At 37.3% G+C, this 21,364-nt stretch overlaps 1 protein-coding gene across 2 annotated transcripts in view; it reads left to right on the top strand.

Annotated features, from left to right (window-relative positions):
• The first annotated feature begins 10,465 nt into the window (after nt 1–10,465).
• gabra4 (gamma-aminobutyric acid type A receptor subunit alpha4) overlaps nt 10,466–21,364 on the top strand; it is a 32,937-nt gene continuing 22,038 nt past the window's right edge. The window contains exons 1-6 of one of the 2 annotated variants that reach the window (XM_046850286.1): nt 10,466–11,046; nt 11,273–11,391; nt 15,886–15,953; nt 16,634–16,854; nt 17,480–17,562; nt 20,241–20,375. In XM_046850286.1, coding sequence (XP_046706242.1) covers nt 10,952–11,046; nt 11,273–11,391; nt 15,886–15,953; nt 16,634–16,854; nt 17,480–17,562; nt 20,241–20,375 — 721 coding nt within the window. In that variant the 5' untranslated portion in view covers nt 10,466–10,951. The remainder of the gene's footprint in view (nt 11,047–11,272; nt 11,392–15,885; nt 15,954–16,633; nt 16,855–17,479; nt 17,563–20,240; nt 20,376–21,364) is intronic. The other variant, XM_046850285.1, reaches the window with a different exon arrangement.

The following is a 21,364-nucleotide window of genomic DNA, read 5'->3' as shown; positions in this document are numbered from 1 at the left end:
TTCTTAAAATTTTCAATTTGGAATAAAAAAAAAAAGTAAAATTGTATAATTTTTAATTGTATTCATTGTAAATTGATTGCTGCTTTGACAATAAAACCATATTTTCAAGTCATTTTTAATGTTTTATGACCATGCTATACGTTGATATAGTTTAGTGTAAATACAGAGATTATTTTTTTTAACTATATTTTACAATCAGTCTTTGTCAGTTGACTGTTGATACACTTTTATTTTTGTGTGCTTAAAATAAGAATAATTAAAACACAGGAAGGAAAAATAAAGTGTAAAAAAAAGTATATATATTAGCGTGAAGTGCTGAATCCCCCCTAACACTTGGACATAGATAAAGAAGGAAAATGTCCTTTTCAACCTTGGCCTATATTAAATGACTCAATGTAGGCAAGAAAAGATTTAGAGCGACAAATTAATATGTTAAAGAGATACATTCAGAGTGTGCACTGGTTTTTGGTTCTCATTTAAAAGTCTTTAATTTTTTTATTTTTTTTAATCAAAGATTTGTTTGAAAGTCATTTACAAACTAGATAAGTTTTTTTTTGTTGTTGTTTTTTATTGTTTCATACGTCAGGAATGTATTTACAAATTAGATACTTAAAGCTCTGTGGACAGTATTAGTACTGACTTGAAAATTATATTCTATTGGGCAACATGCAAATATGTTACAGTTGAAATATGTAGTGCAGTATATAGTTTTTACCTTTGGAAATAGAAATATACTGTGTGTGTAGAGTCTTCTCTCCCACGTTGAGATTTATCAAGGAGCTGTACAATCTTCCTGTTTTCTCTTTTTGCTCTTTTTTGGTGGGTTAAGATATGATTCACTGTCAAAGATGCAGTATATGATTCACCAGCAAGCATTTGATGGTGTCAGTATGTTTCTTTGGAAAGGCTGCTTGTGCCATGGAGATTAAGAGGTTTGTTAGGAATCAGATTGGTTCGGGGTGGTGTTGCTATTCACGCAACTAACATCCAGATCAAGCTGTGTGTCATTTTAGAAACGGGAGTGGAAGGGCCAAAGATACACATAGACCACAGAATGTGACAGTTTCCAGACATTTCTTGCCACAGGGGAATGATTCATGATCCTGTAGCAGCACCTACATCTATCCAGCAATGTCAAACATTCCAAAGCTTTGTGGTTACATGATGTTTGACATTCTATATCAAAACCATAGTTTCAAACCCTCCTACAGGAAAGGTTCATGTACATTTCCTGATGTATTCAGGTGAAAAGAATACCTTGTTAGGATCAAGCTAAATAATACTGGCTAAATAAAAGAGCATGACAGTCAAATACAATAGAACAGTAACTATAGGCATATGCTACGAAATGAGCCATGACTGAATTATCAATAAAAACAAATGATGATTTTAAGCTGCTTCTGGAAGCAAAAAGGCATGTGTCACCCAGACCAACTTCAGTGTTCACACACACACAAACACACTGAAGGTGTCCTTTGCCCCACACAGCCAGTTGGTAATTATCCGTGCTCATCTGGTCCTGCTGGCTGGACAGCCGGTGAAAGAAAGACAGAGAGAAAGACTCAGGGTTTTAGAAGTGAGCTTAACACCCTCATACTGGGATAGATGTCTATAGTTGATATTCAGTCACAGAACAGCCTAACTTTAACACATACTATATGATAGGTTATAAAACAGAACATTCCTGAATTCACTTAAATAACTTCCAAGCTTTGACCCAAGGACCATATATTTTATATTTAATCGTAAGAAGTTTTTAAGCAGTGTAAAGCTTCAATGTCATATATTCAACAAGATCAGATTGGTAAAAATGTGAAATAATGAAATGCTGTATATCCACTCTGCAATAAAATCTTTTTTTTTTAGGTAGATCACATGGTCCTTGTCATTGCGTAACAGAACGAGAGAGTATGACAGAACCAAAGAGTCAGAAAAAGACAGCAAGAGAGGTTTTCACACCAGTTCTATTCTCAGTCAGCTGTGCTGCTTCTGTTTCTGCGCATCCAGAGACAACACAGAGGCACAAATGCACATACATGGATAAAACATTCTTGTTATGATATCTATGTGGGACTTAATGTGTGTATTACTTTATTTAAATATGCTGGGCCATAAACTAAATGTAAAATCAAACTAACCTCAGTGACCAGAAATATTTTTGAGACACACACACACACACACACACACACACACACACACACACACACACACACACTGCATTTAGATTTAGCAATAGATACAGTATGTGGCTAAATAAATTCTTATCAATTTGAATAAATAACAGATGTATGGGATTTTGCACATTTATGCACAATTTTTGTAATGGTCTAAAACTAATTTATAGCATTGTTGTACTTGAGACCAGAAATTAATTGTCTGTACCTTGTCTTAAATCAGTGTCATAGACTCATAGCCTCATTACAGTATAAAATGTACAGCATAAAATGTCACTCTCTGCATGTGAAGTTATATACACCTGCTTATTTATGCAGTTGTCTAATCATCCAGTCATGTGACAGCAGTATAATGCCTACAATCTTGCAGATACAGGTCAAGAGCTTCAGTTGATGTTCACATAAAAGATCAGAATGGGGAGAAAATGTGATGAAATACTTGTTGGTATCAGATGGCCTGGTTTGAGTATTTTAGAAACTGCTGATCTCCTGGGATTTTCACACACAACAGCCTCTAGAGTTTACACAGAATAGTGTGAAAAACTAAATAAAGTCCTGTAAGCAGAGGGTCTGAAGGCTAAAACATGTTAATGAGAGAGATCAGAGTCTATAGTATATTAAATAAGCACCCCTTACAACCATGGTAAGCAGCGATCAAAATACAACAGACAATATAAATGAGTAAGAAGTCTTTTTGTAACAAATAAAGGATTCACTAATGCTAACCTGTGTAATATCTCTGAAGTGATCAAGGCCATTTACAATTTACACTTTTCCTGCTTGAAACTTGATTCAGGAACATCTGTTTATTAGCTGATTAGCTGGATTGTGTGCAGGGAAAACAACATAATTTGTGGTAATTTCATGGTTGAGGATGGAAACCACTGGCTTAAATTTGGACCACATTACAAGAATTACTGTATACAAACAATTGTTGTTGTTTTTTTCAACTTCAGATATAAAAGGAGATTTCACATTTCATATTTTGTCCTGGCCCATCCTCTAACCATCAAACCTCCCACGTTAGTCTTTTTGCTCAGAACAAAACATCACACACTTCCAGACTTTGCTCACATAAGAATAAACACCAATGATCCCAGCCCTTTGAAGAGATCTTGCAGAATTTCTTATAAACAATGACTTTAAAGAAAATAAAACATGATGTTTAAATTTGACTGTAATTGGGTATTGGTCTTCTGCACATGGTAACAAGATTGAGTTTTTATACCGGACGGTTTTTGAGAAAATACTCAAATTGTAATTCATGACTGGACTGTGAGGGTCAGTTTTTCAATTATTACATGTGGCAAATTAGCCTCAAAATCAGCCTGATTCTTCCCTATTGTGACCCAGTGTGGAGTCTAAAACCCATTCTGGATTCACAATATAATATGTATTTTATATACATGCTACAAAAACTTTTTTTTGTGACCCTTTTTTATGAGATTATGTCTTGTGTCCTTTCCCAAAGCTAGGTCGTCCATGTGGAGATGTTTCAGTGACTGGTTTGTTGGGAACTTGGCTATCCACCCGGCCATCTCCAGAGAGCTATCTGGGAGAGCTGAGGTTTATTTTTGGATTTCCTATTTATACTTCAGTCTTCTGGATAAGGAGCAGTTAGTAGAGCAGACCAGCATCAATGCTGAAGAGATTCAGAACTGCCCTCGCTCAAGCATAAGGGAGTGTTCAGGGCGGAACATAGTCTCCAATATGTGATTCGATATGGGCACAATACAGTATGTGAACAACGCATTTTACTTATCATACTCCTAAACATGACACAAAAACTTTAATGGATACTTAATGCTCCCTTCAAAGTTTTTTAACAGCTACACAAGATGATATAAGCTCATTATTCCTGCTTTATAATGGATGCATGTGAGGCTAAAATACATCCTGGATTGGACACCAGCCCATCACAAGACAAAACTAGCTAGGGACTATTTAGATGTAAACAGTTCACCATGTCATTAAAAAAGTAAAAGTAAACACACATGAAGACATGAAAAATATAATAAGACCAAGCTTAGCCTCAAATTGTCAATGCTAGAGCTGTGACCTATTAGCACTCTTTAGCACTCCACTTTAATGTTACCTACCATATTAAAGCTTGATATTTTTAGATACAGAAAATGCAGAAAAATGTCTTTTGCTATACTTGGTATACTTCATTGAATCTGGCCGGTGAGAGAGCAAACTACAGCCAAACACTTTGTGTCTCCAATCTACTCTAGAACATTGCTGGCTTTGGTTTGACTTGCAAAAATGTTTCAGTGGGCTCAGGTAGATTTCAGAATGTGTCAAAGTATGTGTTTAAACAATATGCCTATGCCCAGGTCACTAAATAAACAGAAGGGTCATGAAGAAAACATGCTCATAGTCTGATTCAACAATGTTTTTTCCAACCACCTGGTGATGTATACCCTAATATATTTCTGGACAGAAAGTAGACATATCCTCAACAGCACCATACACAGCAACAGTGACAAATTATCAGCTATTACCCTTTATTTTATAAACCTTCCAGATGCTTAGTGGTGTAGAATTAAAATAGCAAAGCAAAGATTGAATATTTTCTTGGGTGTCCTTTTTTCCCGGCTGCTTCCATTAGGGGTTGCCACCTTAGAAGATTTTTAATTTGCATATTTTTTATTTTGTACAGGTTTTACACTGGATGCCCTTCTTAATGCAACTTTCCCCAATTTATTTAAGCTTGGGACTCAGAGCTGGGAGTTCACCAAAGCTTAACTACTAGTCCTCAGGGGCCCTTTCTTTGGATCCCTTATCATGTGAAACTGTTGTTGCTTCTAAATTGTACTGACTGCATTGTGTGACAAATATCGGAATACAAGGGTTAGATAAGTATTACTGTTGATATTAATTTCAATTAGAGTAGGCAAATTTTGAAACATCATACTGTACATTTTAATACCTCTGCTATTTGCAAATTTCTGATGTACATTAAGCATTAAACATCTACCACTCCACTAGTATGTTTGCCTAATATATTGAAAATAAAGTATGCTTTGACTTCAATGGGTTATAATTGAATTATATATTTATCATATTTACATATTTAAGCTAAACACACAAGAACAGCACCAGGCTTCTCCCTGCTGCCTTCTTCAAGCACTGCCTGGATATAGTAAGATGTATCAGGCCAGAATACAGAGTGTTAGCATGCATATGTTTTGGGCTGTAAGGGGCTGTGTGGGTGGCAGATATTTATTGCCTTAACATGGGGTGGTAGTGAGGCGTTTGGTAACACAGCCAGTTTACACATAATCTCATCACGGCTGTCGTTCTAGCCTCTGGGCAAGGTAAAAAAAAAAGGAAGGAGGAAGAGTTGGTAGAACTGGAGGAAGTTAAAAAGCCATTCCTGTTGTCTGCACACTAATTCTGACCCCCACACTTCTATGTTTTACCACTCTTGTTTCATCACCCTCTTATATGCATGCCTCTCTTTCTCTCTCTCTCTCTCTCTCTCTCTCTCTCTCTCTCTCTCTCTCACTCTCTTTCTTTCTCTCTCTCCCTCTCTTGTATATCAAAAAGTACAATTTCTATCAATTGTGTGAATAGTGCATGAGTGAAAATCCCTCTTGCTGTGCAAGTTTAAAACTGGCAGAGCAACAGGGAGTAGGTAATGCTTTGCGGTTTGACAGGTGCTCCAGTGGCTCACTTTTAATCACCAAAGAAACACAGAGGCTGTTCCTACTGTGCTCATTACTAATTTAACTGACTATATCAAAATGAGCTAATAAGAGGGAATTGTGACGTGCTTCTTCATACGATTCCTTAGATTTTCTGTCTTAAAAATGTTTCGGATCTGCAGGCTGTACATAGCTTATGCTCATGTGTGGGGCTTGTAAAAATATTGATTTTTTAGTACCCTTTACATGATATAGTTCCTATTCCCAAAGGGCTTGCACAGAGTGATATGTTATAGTTGTATTAACAATGCTTTTAGACATGCAGAATAAAGTTATGCTAGTGTATAAAGTATATTTTTAGCATATATCTATATATAGTGATTATAAAATATATTTGAAATAGTATAGGTTTTAGTTCTTGGAGGAAATTTTGCATAATAATCTTCATGACAGCCAGTCAAACTCTGGAGAGAACTTTGGAAAGCAAGAACTGGGAGTAATACGGAACATAACTTCAGGATACCATCTGCAATCCAACCGGCAAGTGAGACGCACCAACCAGGAGCTTGGGAGGTTTCTTCAGGAGACACTGCAGCAACTGTCAAGTTGAGTGGGATTGTTTCCTCTACTGGGAAGAATACGCCAAAGACTTCCTGTACCACTCGTCCACAGATCTCAGTCCATTTCAAAATGTGATGGGTTTCCAACCACACCATTATTGAATGCCTACACAAATGGCAGCTCATCCTGTGGAGGAGTGATTCCCCTGTGCCAAACAGGTTGGAGACAAAGCCCACATATGATTTTAAAAAGCTATCTGTAGCCCTTGTGTAGGGAAACATACTGTATGCATTAGAGATTCCTGCCAACAACATCATCTGAGTTCCATTCAGCATCACAATTCAAGTCAATTCCCATTCTTTTTAATGGGTTTCCAAGTCTTGCAGTTTTAAATACCAATTTTTTAAATATTTATGTGATTCAGTGAGTTCCCTGATAGATGCAGTGTTGTATTTAAATATATAGTGATTATATATTGCACTTTAAGTAGTGAAATACATTTGCTTGATTGTATTAATTTATATTTTTGAGAATGATTTAAACCATGGTTTGTACTGTGCTTTCTTTATTTTTGACCTGTCTTTTTTCCCTCTATGAGGCAGTTTCTTTCTTCTTACCCTCACTGAAAAATATCAGTTGGCTGACGCATCACTTCCCGTGTCAAAGCCCTGGTGACAGCACCCCCCACCAGCAAGAACAGATGTAACCCGGCACTGAGAGCCAGCTTATGCTGAGTAGCAACATCATACAGCTAGAATTTTTCACCATTTGGCCTTCATGCCCTTATTATAATGCCAAGGCAAGGCATCTAACCCTCAGAAGCTACAGCAGACATTACTGTCAGCCTTTCTGAAAATTGATTTAATATCTACATTGTCAATGTTAAACAGGTAGCGCAACTGTATTCCCCATAAACCAATAATATACCCAAGTTCTATTATGGATTATACTCTGTGAATATTGAATGTCTACAGGATACTGGTTGTGTTCGCCAAAACAAAATCCTAGACAACAAATTCAGATCAGGAAAATCTACGAAATTATACTGCATTGCGTCGGACAGCTGCCTGTAAGAGTTTTCTCCTTGAACTGTAACTATACAGTCATCTGTGACACTGCCATAACCTAGGCAATGACACGGATGCACTACTCTTTCCGATTGTGTATTTCAGTGGTTGGTTTGAGTGCATGTGTCTGTGTGTGTAAATGTGCATCTTTTCATGTCAAATGCTTTTCTTTGTTTGGGATTTGATTACCAGACAGCTTGAGTCACAGTTCTGAGTCATTAGTTTCATTTGCCAGGCCTCCATAAGAGCCCTATCCACATGAGCACTGCAATAAAGAGGCCTCTCTCTCCTCCTCCTCCTCCTCCTTCTCCTCCTCCTCCTCTTTCTCCTCCCGCTCCCATTTTCTCTCACCCTCAGCAAGCTGAATGCTTTCACACCCTCTCACTCTTCTTAGTGATGTTCTCACAATGCCAAAATGCATCAGAGTGCTGATGTACTAATTTACAGTGCATATCTGCTACCTACCACTGATATCCACATAATATCATTAATCTTCTTAAAGCTCCGTTATTATGCTTTATGACTGAAATTTAATTGTAATTAAAGTTTATAGTGGGCTACAGTATTATGTTATGGTGCCACACCCAACCTTTATTTCAAACTTTGCCATTTTCTGATCATGGTTCATACCTATGGAAATCACATCTGTTTAGCTGATGATGTCATACAGTTTACTAAGTTCCAGACCATTTGTTGTGATGACTTTTTATTGCAGATTCAAATATTAGTTATTATTAAATATATATTAAATATTAGTGCAATGCCACTTAAAATACTAATCTTGATACATACAAATTTAATTAACTTTGAGGCTGATGTGAATTTCGCTTTATTTGTTTTTGCATGTAGTGTTTAGGGGTGGGAGATATTTAGGTTATGTACTTTATTACTCCTAAGTGATTAAGCTCAGAGGTGGCAAAAGTACACACATCCTTTACTCAAGTAGAACTACAGACACTCATGTTTTAAAAGACTCTGGTAAAAGCTGATGTACTGACTACACGTTTTTTTACTCCAGTTAAAGTAAAGAAGTTTGGGCTCTGACTTAAGTAAGAAGTAACCATTACAACTGTTTTAGTGCCACGATGGTAACTGGACCTCAAATCATATTAATACAAAATAATTTCTAATTTTTGTTACCTAATGATTGTATGCCGACTGAACAAACACCTTATAGAACATTTATGGCATTTAGCAAACGTTACGCGGTTAAGGTTAAGGGCCTTGCTCAAGGGCCCAGCACAATAACAAGAAATAGGTTGATGAGCTGAAAACTGTGTGAAATTAAAAGAATAAAAGACATAAATGTATATATGTGTGTGTGTGTGTGTGTGTGTGTGTGTGTGTGTGTGTGTGTGTGTATATATATATACAGTATATTGTGTCGGACAGGTGTTTTTTTTTACAAATGTAAAGCACCTCACACAAAAATGCAGTCCCCATCACAAACAGACTCTGACCACAACTTCACACATGCATTAACCTCTCATCATAGTGATGATGTTTGCAGAATCACTGAAAGGCAGACTTGATAGAGTAGGAAAGGTCATATGGGCTTATTTTAACACTAAATTAGGACACGCCTCAAAGGTCTTCTTAGCGGAGGAAAAAATATATGATATAAAATGTGAATATGTGTGCATATTCATTAAAGAGCTGGTACTAAATGTTTCATAGATGCCTGATAAATATTTTATTTTCTTTGGACATTTCGAGTTATTAGTATGCATATATAAGCATGGCTATGGCACTGTAAACAAGCAAATAGAACTGTAAACAAGAAAAATTTATTTGTAGTACTTGTATCAATGAATTACATACACCTGGTCTTGGAGAACTGCTGCTCTAGGTTTTTTTGTGTTTCCCAGCTCCTAACTTATCTGTTAATTAACAGGCCTAAAACAGATTGAACTGGGTGAGTTAGAGGAGGGAAAATACCAACATGTGCAGAGTGGTGGTATTCCAGGAAGATGATTCAGACACACTGTCTTAGAGTAATGAGGCCATGGCACACACACACACACACACACACACACACACACACACACACACACACACACACACACACAGTCTCAATTGGGTTTATTTTTATCTACAATTTTAACTGTGAAACCACTTCCGCTCTGTATATTATATTGTGGCGTCACATTGGTCAATCTTAGTATTTCCAACTTGATGAAAGTGTTCATCTTAAACCGCCTATTTTGCTGTTCTACATAGCAACTCACTGAGCAACTGTGCTCTCTCAGTATCTTCTTACTCCCCATTATATACGTGGAAAAAAATCCCAGCTGATCGGAAACCGTAGATAGCACTTCTGCAATCTTCCCAATGTGACTCCGTGTTCAGCCTGCAGGTGTTAATTAACTTTCCTCTATCATTGCTAGGATTAAACGTGGCACTCAAATAAGCCTTGCAAAGAGCAAAGTCAACAGTGAAGGTTGGTACCTTAGAACACCAACATACTGTTTTTCCATTGATGGTGACACACACACACACACACACACACACACACACACACACACACCCATCTGAATACTTTCTCCTGTCCCAGGTGACCTAAAATCTGTGAAGCAGCATGCACTGTGCCAGTTACTGTACAATGAGACTGTACTTGTGAAAGTGTGTATGTGTGTGCGTTTCATTTGAGATTGTTAAAATGAGACAAACCCCTTGGTGTTTTTGTTTCCATGCCCAGACTTGTGCTTTGGAGTGTTTGGTGGCAGTCACCATGTATTTTTTTTTTTTTTTCTTTTCTTTTTTTCAGATTACAGGAATAATGCACCACAATCCCTTGAGGAAAGTAGCTCAAACACTTACTCTATCACACACTGAATAATACCTGTGGGCTCACTTTAAAACTGACACCTCTGATTGTAAGGATGTGCATCAATTAACACGAAGCCAAAGTTTTCACGCAGTAACAAGCCATGGCGTGTCTTGTTGTACCGCGCAATCACCCCAAACTCAGCGTTGCCAGATTGGGCGGTTTAACTCCCAATTGGGGTAGGTTTAGTCATAACGGGGTAATAAAAAACTGCCTTCGCCCTGCTATCCGTTATGTATCGCAACCCGGAGTTGCGTTTGGGTTGGTTTATAATGAACCTAGAGGCTTTTAAAATCCTTGAGTGGATTAGGAACAGCCGGTCCAATCTGGCATGCTGTGCGCCTGAGTTCACTGCTATCTGCTTCCTTCTCATTGCGCGCGTGAAGCACTGCAGACTCCCAGCCTAGTTTCCAGCACTGCAACATCTCCGTTCCGTATTGAGGATGCTTTTACACACTGCCAGAGTTTTACCTTTGGATTTATATCTCGCGTGAAGAAATGGGACTTTAGACAGATTTTTTTTCCAGGGGGATTGGCTTTTCTTTCATTTTGACCATCGAGAGATTTGGGGTGATGGTATTAGTGCATTTGGTGCGGATGCGCTCTTTTTCTTGCCTGCTGCCATTCCCTGGGACAAGACGTTTGGAAATGTGAAGAAGCTTGAAGTATGGCATGCAAAAGATGGTCTCGGCCAAGAAGGAGACGGTGATTGCGATGTGCCCCACTTACATTTCCACACTCTTCTACTTTCTGTGCGTTACGGCTTGGTGAGTTCCACATACACGTTGCGCACTCGCGTCTCGCTAATTGCCACCATAATCTAATATCGAGTTCCCAACCTCGGGTCACATATAAAGCCAAGTTGAAGTGTAGTTACACTGTTTAAGCTGTCTATAAGGACAGAGAAAGATATTGGCTTCTTTATTTCTCCCTTTCTTTTGCATGCGGTTTGAAGGCGCATCCTAACGCGTTTGTTTTGCGTATCGTTTGCAGCATTAAGAAAATCTCAGGTCAGGTAAAGAAGGATGAGAAGTTATACCCTGAAAATTTCACCCAGATCTTAGACCAACTTCTGGAGGGTTATGACAACAGACTGCGCCCTGGATTCGGCGGTACGTATTAATTATTCATTTAAACAAAATCATAGAACATCTAGGTAATTTAATAGAGTGTATAACACTTAAAAAAGTTGTTCATTAGGAAATCTTATCTAAAATGTATACCCTGTTCCATTCGGACCTACAGTGCCTACAATTCCTTCTTTTCCCAGGATGCTGGCTGTCACAGTAAAGCCTTCTGAATTCTCTGGTTCTACAGCATAAATCTTAGCAGAATGTATTGCATGATCAAATCCAGTGTTAAACTAGTAAAAAATAAAGTGCAAAATTAAGTTCACATGGGTGAATGAAGGCTTGAAGTGTTCATTAGAATTCAGCTTGTGATTTTTGGGTATGAGGGTTTGTCTGAGCTGAAACCTAGGACCTGCTGTGGTCTCTGTACAGATTGGTGCCTTCTGTATTTCTAATGTAATCGGGATGAGACATGTTTAATGCCCCTTGGAACAATTGTGGCAGTATGCACAGGTTGTCCAGGCTACCTAAGGCAGGTGCACATGTGAGCTTTTTATTTGGGGTTCTGCCTGAAGGTGTGTGCTGGACCATTTTTTTATTCCACTCTATTCACTCATATAATCTCATGCACACCTGCAGAAACTCTTGGCAAATTCTCTTAGCTTCCACAAACAGACCTGATCAATCCTGCTAGCTCCCTTCACCAATCCTGCTAGTCTCCCACAGAGACTTTTGAACAATCCCACCAGCACTCACAGACAGTCTTGTCCAATCCCACCAATTCCCACAGACCCTTTTGATCAGTCCTGCTAATTCCGACAGACTCTTTTGACCAATCCCCTCTGCACCCACAGACACTTGTCTAGTTCAATCTGCACCTGCAGTAATTTTTGACCTATCCAGCTCCCACAAACATAACTGACCAATCCCACCCACATCTTAAATTCTGATTTATATTTGTAGATGGTCATAATACGTTTTATTGACCTCAGTTGGTCCTGTTTCCCAAAATCTAAACAAATCTGCATTTTTAATTACAGCAACCCTAACCACAATAAGTCAATTATCAACACTTAAAAATGCCTATTCAGCTTCATATCTGACTGCCACACGCAGCCTGCATGAAATAATCAACTCCTGCAACATTTTTTTATGGGTCCCGCCAGATCTCAGTCCTGATGCACAACTCTGCTTGTGCCCTTGGCATGGTGGTCGATCAGTAACATACTGCCTGGCCACTCAGCTTTGGGTTTGCTTTGTTCACAGCCATACATGCATACTCAAGAATACATGGTCATTACTTTCTAGCTCATCTGCCAACACCTCGCCCTTAGTGCTACTTTAAACCAAGTGCCCTTGAGCCTTAGTAAATCACAGGTTCTTTACCATACTTCTGGAGTACTGGCTGTCCTTAAGACAGTGCATCCCAGCTTTTTTTTTCATCTCCCAAAACACCAATTTAGACTAATCATCTTATTTATAAATAAAAGTGATTCAGCCAAAGTTGGGAAAACACCACCCAGGGCAGGGTATTTCAGAACCAGGTTATTGAAAACCTGTTGTAAGTAGTAAGATATTGTATATATACATTAATTACACACAGACACACACACACAGACACACACACACACACACACACACACACACACACACACACTTCTAACTTCTAATAGAAAAACATACCTCATCCTGTAAGAAGTGTACATCCGTAGCTGTGAAGGTTTTACCCCTGTTTTTGGGTTAATATTGGTTAAACATTTATGATTATACACAAAGTAGAGACCAGATATGTCAGATATATGTCCAGAGTGACTACATTTTCTAGACACCAACTATTGATTATAAATTAACATATTCTGAATTGTAATTGTACTTGAAAAATAGCAAGTTTCTGTTACTCCACTAGGAGGCGATATAGAGCAATAAACTCAGGTAGTCACAGACTGTGCTAATTATGTCTCCTTATTAGCAACCTATAACTGTTTTCATTTCACAGCAAAGAGAATGAATACTGTACTTATGCAGACTTATTTATTTATTTTTTAACCTGTCAGATAATTGCCAGCAAGTTCACATAGAGGTTATCAGTGTGTTATTGGTCGACTTAAGTGATTTTTGTCCTGGCCCACTTCACCTAAATTTTGTTTGCAATTTATAAAACTTTATTAAAGGCTTCTTTTATATCCACTGCAATGATCTGCTGTTGCTTCTGTTGCTGTTGGAAACTAGAAAAGGCTGCGTGCCGGTCGACTGGTGAAAGTGTAATGAAGCTTTTTTTATGCATTCACTCTGCTGTATGCAGCATTCGTGCATTTCTCCTTTCACTAGACAAGTGTGCATGTGCATCCCAACTCCACCTGACAGGCGCACCCCTACAAGGCTACGCTCAGGACCTTTGACTGTTTTAGAGAAGTCAGAATTTATTTAAATGCATTGCTTTTCCAATCATTTTCCCCCAAATTTAAATAGGAATAAATAAACAATTTTAAACAAGTCAGATATGTAAATAAACAATTATATCTGTTTTTATTTTTATCATTCATATCTTTATTATTTAAACAAGTGTTTGTTTTTTTTGGTGATGATGAAACGATGATGTAGCAAAAGAAAGCATGTATGCCTTTCTCTCTATGCTTGTTGGCAGTCTGGCAGGTTTTTGGTTACATAATCTTGTTACACTCAATTCAAAATATTCACATAATGATGGGCAAACAATAATTTGCATTTTCTTGGTTACTATTTGGGAAATTCAGTTAAGATGTGGACATGTGCATGGAAACATCTGTAAACGTGTCAGAAGAAGATCAATAACCAATAGATGTTTTTAGTGTGCTGTAAGCAACTCATATATCATCCATTTTAATGTGTAAATATATTAAATGCATTAATGAAGTTACAGCAAAAATACATTTAATAAATAGTAGTTCCTATTGATTACAATGTGAAGCTATGATATTATATTACTCCACTAGACATAATTGATAGTCAGAGTGTTTAGTTTTATGTGTTGAGCATCAGGTTTTTTTTCACTTAAATTTTTTTTAGGTGTTTTTTGCTATGTATATTAGTTTAATATATGTATATTAAAGTTGTAATTTTTTTAGAATTGCAGCATGAATTTTTTGTCATCGAGACTCATATGCTCAGGACAGATGTTGCCTCTGTTGGAGATATTTAGAAGGGCTTGAACTAAATTGCATTTAGGTGCAAACATTGGCTATGAGGGTACTTACTGTACAACTTGGCAGCCATGCTTTTTTTTTCTTCCTCTTCTTCTTATCTGTTTTTTCTCAGAACATTCGGCTGGCAGGGTAATGATGCAGTGTGTGCCTTCTGCAGCCATTTGTTTAATGTTTGATTTCAGTTCAGTTCATAATGCCTGCAACCCAAATAAGTATGCAATGGCAAAAGCATGTTCAATTACTGTAGATTACAGATCTGAGATGTGAGAACTAACTTCAGGAGCTTTTGTTTTGTGTAAGGATGCCAGGTTTTGTTGTTAGATACAGAGCCATAATCATCATTTTCTGAGCAATCAATTGGGGAACCAAACTTGATGTGCTTAAAAGAGTTCTGGGCTAATTTGCCCTGATAAAAATGACAGACAAAGTTAGCGCATTATGTATTTATGCCAGTTAACTCCTTTTTTCATAAACCAAGCCACATGTTATGTAATCTTCAGGAAAGAGTTTAAAGTTTGTGTATTAAAGAAAACCAGCAGCTAAATATTAAAATGAACATTGATATTGTAAACATTTTGGTTAACTATAAGCATTAGAATTAGTAATTTTTTTTTTAAAACACAGACTTTCCAATGTAATAGGAATGCCTATACAATTGCTCATTTGTTCAGTAATCTAATCAGCCAATTAAGTGGCAACAGAATACATAAAATCATGCAAATACAGGATAGAAGATTTTTAGTTAATGTTTAATCAAAAATCAGAACAAGGGGTAAATGTGATCTCTGTGTTTTGATTGTGGCATGGCTGTTAGTGCCAGATGGGCTGGATTACGTATTTTATAAACTGCTTATCTCCTGAGTTTTTTACACAATTGTATCTAGAGTTAGTATGAAATGTTACAAGAACACGTTAAGTGAGCATCAATTCTGGTCATGGAAACACCTTGTTAACAAGATAGGCTTAAGAAAAATGGCCAAAGTGGTCCTAGTTGAGGGCGAGTATAGTAACTGAAATAATCATTCTTTACAGCCATGGTTAGAAAATAATTTCAGCATGCACAAAATATCGACTGTTGAAGGGGAGGGGCAGGAATCCCAGGAGCACAGAGCATCTGAAATAATCTAACCAGCCAATTTGTCTCTAACATCCATGTCTTAAAAAATCACACTTTTTTCCCTATTTTGATGCTGCATGTGAAGAGTAATTGAAGCACTTAACCTACATGATTTATTGCATTGTGTTGCTGGTACATGGTTAACTGATGTTTTAATGAGCAGGTATCCAGATGTTACATAGAACAAAGTAACTGTATATGTTTGTAGAATTTCTAATGGTGCCCATCCTTTTATAGGTCCAGTGACTGAGGTAAAGACTGATATCTACGTCACTAGTTTTGGCCCGGTATCTGATGTGGAAATGGTATGTATGCATTAACATAAAAACCAATCATTGGAATGTGTCTTTTTTGAGTGGGTGGTCATTTTACCATGTATTTGTCATAATTAAATGTGACATTTGTGACCTTATAAAAAGCTTTTGGGTTTCTGGAGGTTAGCGGTAGCTTTCGTGTAGCCATTGTATCATGTATATTTCTATCTTAAAATGTATTTTTTTGTTAATTTGTATGTATATGTGTCAGTTTTGGCTTGTGCTGACACAGCATCTGTCATATAGTATATAGCTGATATTTAATGTTGGTATTTAAAGTAAACTGTCAACAAACTAATTATCAAGCCAATCAGCTTGTCAGGTGAACAAGATGTACTATAGTGAATATTCAGCAGTGAAATGTGTTAGATCTTGGAATCAGTGCTGTAAAGTGTGATGTTGGCGTAAATGCACTATTGCACAGTTCTATTTATATCAAGTGGCTAGAACGAAATGCTTTATAGAAGAGCTTTACAGAGAGAGAGCATGATTAATTGTCTTTTCACACACTGATAATAACCAATTTGATGCAATTGATGCAACTTTAAATATCTTAGAATGTAAATGTCAAGCTATTACAAGTTTATAAGCTTATAACTGGTTGCTTAAAATCTTTATCTTCTTCTTCTTCTTCTTCTTCTTCTTCTTCTTCTTCTTCTTCTTGTTTTTAGGAGTACACAATAGATGTGTTTTTCAGACAGACATGGGAAGACCGGCGACTAAGATATGAAGGACCAATCGAAATTTTGCGGCTGAACAACCTGATGGTGACCAAAGTGTGGACTCCTGATACCTTTTTCAGAAACGGGAAAAGATCTGTGGCTCACAACATGACTGCCCCGAATAAACTGTTCCGCATAATGAAAAATGGCACTATCCTTTACACCATGAGGTGCATATATAAAATACTTGGATAAAATTATTTGCATAAATATCCATTCTGTGGTTTAGTAATATGAAAAAGAAATACATTAAAGAAATGTTCTTTTAAAATTTCTAACAAAAAGCAATTTTTTTCTACTGGATATATTTGAAAAATGTTTTTTGTTAGCAGTAAGTTATTGCATGTAGAACCTCATTGGTGGCATCCATATTTGATAAAAGTAAATGCATGGCTGTGATTTATTTATATGTGAAACAAGATCCTAATGCTTGGATTAGTAAAGCATGGAAGTGAGATCATTAAGTGCGACCACATATGGAGTGCTTATACATACAGAGTTTAACACTTTCTTTTGTCAAGCTATTAAAAAATACATATTCTACCTTAGGAAAAAGATACCTTTAGTTATAATAAGCGTGCATGTAAACATGCATACTGCCATGCACAATAACACATTTACCAAAAAAAAAAAAATACACATATTCCTGTTGCGCAAATGTTTCTTATTGTTTTCATACACACAACTAAATGCGTTCTCTAGCTATACTAACTCGTGGCTATGTATTATTTTTACAATACACAGTCATCGTGTTATGCTAAGTGTCATTTTGTTTGTCTATGTGTTGCTGTACAGGTTGACAATCAGTGCAGAGTGTCCAATGAAGCTAGTGGATTTTCCTATGGATGGCCATTCCTGTCCACTTAAGTTTGGCAGCTGTAAGTTTTGAATTTTGTTTTTAATGCAACCGGTTAGATGCAGCAGGGCTGTGCAGGAGTTAATGTTAATGACAAATTTTCCCATTACTGTTGGTTAAAGCACTAATGAGTATTGCTGAATTACTTCTCATTATAAAGACTCCGAACTTTAAGGAGTTGCTATTGCATTAAGGCAATAATTGTATGTGTGTGTGTGTGTGTGTTTGTGTGTGTTTGTGTGTGTGTGTGTGTGTGTGATAAATGTGTCGACTGTATAAGACTGTAGGAAGGACATTACTCATAATCACACATTCCAGTGCTCATGTTAGTTCTCACTCTCCAGTGTTCTGTATTGTTTAAAGATTTATAATCACACTCTTGATTTCACCCAAATGAGAATGGGTTCCCCTTTTGAGTCTGGTTCCTCTCAAGGTTTCTTCCTTATAAAATCTAAGGAAGTTCCTTGCCACAGTTGCCATGGCTGCTCATCAGGGGTAAATACACATCGTTCACCTTAACTGTTAAATTCTGTAAAGCTGCTTTGAGACAATGTCTGTTGTGAAAAGTGCTATAGAAATAAACTTGACTTGACTTGACTAATAAAAAAGTTTGTTAAGTAAAGCAGTGTAACTTTTTAGAAATAAATTAGCAATTAGAAATAAATATTATGGCCATTAACATTAAAATGTAAAAAAAAAATTTAAGGATACTGAAATATACTATATATTTAACATTCTAGCGCTCTGACAGTTTATGCGACTTATTATGACAGATACTGTACGCATTGCCTGAAATCCGTTGGTGAGGTCCAGGCCATCTGTGAGGCTACAAACCATTAGGAGAGAAGCTGCTAATTAAGGACAGAGTAGGCAATGTACAAGTGAAAAAAAGACTTGATAAAGACCCAGACTTGTCCAAGCATGAACAGTTTTGCCTAAAATACATCCACCAGTATAACTATCCCTAATAAATTGCTCAATATGATGGCTAGTGAATAGACAGTATTTACAATGAATCATAATTAGGGGCACTAATGTGATATGAAAGCAAAATGTTTTCTCTAAAGCACTAGTGAATTTTATGGTTGTCCTTTTTGCAATTCTATCTTCATTTGTCACATACAGAAATTTGAATCAGTCCCTCTAATTGCATTTCTTTCCTTATAAGAGTGTATAGATGCAAATTAGATCTGAACAAAGAATCACTTTATCAGCACCTGTGTCTATGGTGGTCAGTCAGCAAAAAAAAGGAAAGCTATAAAGCAGAGGGGAACTAATCTCTGATCAAGGAATCTGTGGTTGGTGTACAGCAGGGGGCTTTTATCTCGCCAAGCCGACAGATTTGTGGATAAAATCAGTCCAGGAGATGGGGAAAAGAAAAGCTTGGCTGGCGAGAGGCTTTTCATAGCCCCTCCCTCTGCTACCCAAGTCGTTAGATTGTGACATTGTAGAGGAGGACAGACAAGTTCTGTTTTTTCAAGAGGAGGTTTCATTAATCTCGATTTGGGAGAATAGTTAACCTGACTCGTTTGTATAGGCCTGAGGGAAAGCAGGCAGACAGGGAGATGATGGAATCCTGCAGAGCTGACAAGGTCACTACAGATATTTTTTTGTGCCCCTAGGACAGTTTAGACCTATTCCAGCTCCTGCTTGCTCATACTCTCTCTTTTGTACCCAGGATTTCCTCTGTTTCTGTGTTTTTGTTTGTTTTGTTTTTTGCCCATTTTTGAATGTGCTTTCTATGTTTACATTAAGTTCTTTCCTTTCTGAATGCACACTTTTATGGCTGCTTTAACCTCACGCACACACCCCTATTACTGTTGGTGGGTATTTCGTTCTGCTTCAGCAATGCTTTCTTTCAGCTCTGCATCACACTACTGTGGAGAGAGAGAGAGTGAGAAAGAGAGAGACTAGGGAAGAGAACAGAAAAAGATGGACGGTCTCAAAGGAGGACAGTTGAATTGGGACTATGGGAGCTGAAAGACAGGTCTATCAGACCAAAATTCTCAACATATACTCAACCCCTCATTTGGCTGTTGATGTATAGTGTGATACTCTGGTGCATTGCACTGCTACTGAGCTCTGCCTGGTTTTCTATGATTGCTCATTTCATGCTTGTTTGTGTAGCGGTAATTGCAGCGCACTGTGTATGTGGCTGAGTGTGAAGTCCTTACTTGCGTTGGAACACCGGCTGACACACACATCAGGGACACGCTGAAGATTGTGACACTGCAACGAACCCACAGGGCTGACAGTCAAACCGTCATGTGTCTTATCTTGTACTATCTAAAATTAAACCATACTCACATTCACACATTCACACTCTGATATAGAGACACGTACGCCACTCCATGCTAAATCTCTACCTATACCTCACCCACACCATCTGAGACAATCTTTTTTTCCGTCCTCATTTTCCTCTGTCCACCAATTCCATTTGCTATTGACACACAGTCCATGTTCAAGCTCAACCCCCAAAATAACTGTGACATTACAACAGATCAGCACTTTTTCTTCTACTTTTTTTTTTCTAGTTTTCCTTTTTCTCTCTGAGGTGATTTCCTAATAACACACACACACACGCACACACACACACACACACACACACACACACACACACACACACACACACACACAAAATGCTGTGACACACTTTGTCTAGCTCCAACCATCTCTTTCAAAATAAATGTTGTTTTCCAGATGCTTACCCTAAGACTGAGATGATCTACACATGGACCAAGGATTCAGTGGAAGTTCCTGATGAATCGTCCAGCCTTGTTCAGTATGATCTGATTGGACATACGGTCTCCAGTGAAACAGTCAAGTCTATTACAGGTACACGCACAGAACTTTTGTAACAAAATGACAAATTACCTTATGCTGCAAAAAAGTATAGAACTGAGGACTTTTTTACTGTATGGTTTAATGTAGTAATTATTTGAAAGTTTGTAAAAAAAATCACTTGGGACACTGTAGGAAAGGAAAATAAATATATGTCAGATATAATGAGAAATACCGTGCAGCATGTTTTTTAGTGGGGATATAAAACCTGATGAGTGTCTATATATATATATATATATATATATATATATATATATATATATATATATATATATATATATATATACTTGCAATCAGAAATATTCAACCCCAGTTTTAAGGATTTATAAATTCTTTTCAAAGTGCAGGATTCTGCTTTGGATGGCTTTGTAATGAGTTTAATGATACATTAAATCAACACAGAAAATGTATGATGTATTATTTTTGTCTAACAGTATATTTTGTTAAGATCACCATGTCACAATTATTCAACCCCTATATAATGTTGTTTTTAAAGCTTTCTGACAGTTTTTATGGCCTGAAGTGGAGCTAAAACACCATTAAGCCTTTGGGAACTCTATAACAATCCTTCATATGCTTCCACTGTGATGCATATATAAACCCCGACTATGAAGGTGTTCAAGGTGAGTTGCAATCAAGGGAAAGACAAAGGAGCTTCCACAAAAGCTGAGAGAGGAGATTATTTCATCACATCTGAAGGGCCTTGGGTATAAGAAGATTTCCAAAAGATTTAACATTCCAAGAGACACCATTGGGAGCATTATAAGGCATTTTTTAACTTATGGAACAGCTGCAAACCTGCCTGGCCATGGAAGAAAGCTCATAATTTCATCAAGGGCCCTTAGCAACTTAGTCAGGACAGCTAAGAAAAACCCCTGTGTGACTGTAAGACAGCTACAGGACGACATGATGAAGGCTGGTACAAGTGCTTCACTGGCAACTATAAGACGTACACTGAATAATCAAGGACTTCATGGCCGGAC

The sequence above is a fragment of the Silurus meridionalis genome, chromosome 5, assembly GCF_014805685.1.
Source record: "Silurus meridionalis isolate SWU-2019-XX chromosome 5, ASM1480568v1, whole genome shotgun sequence".
NCBI classification, from domain to species: domain Eukaryota; kingdom Metazoa; phylum Chordata; class Actinopteri; order Siluriformes; family Siluridae; genus Silurus; species Silurus meridionalis.
This window is presented reverse-complemented; position numbering and strand designations above follow the sequence as displayed.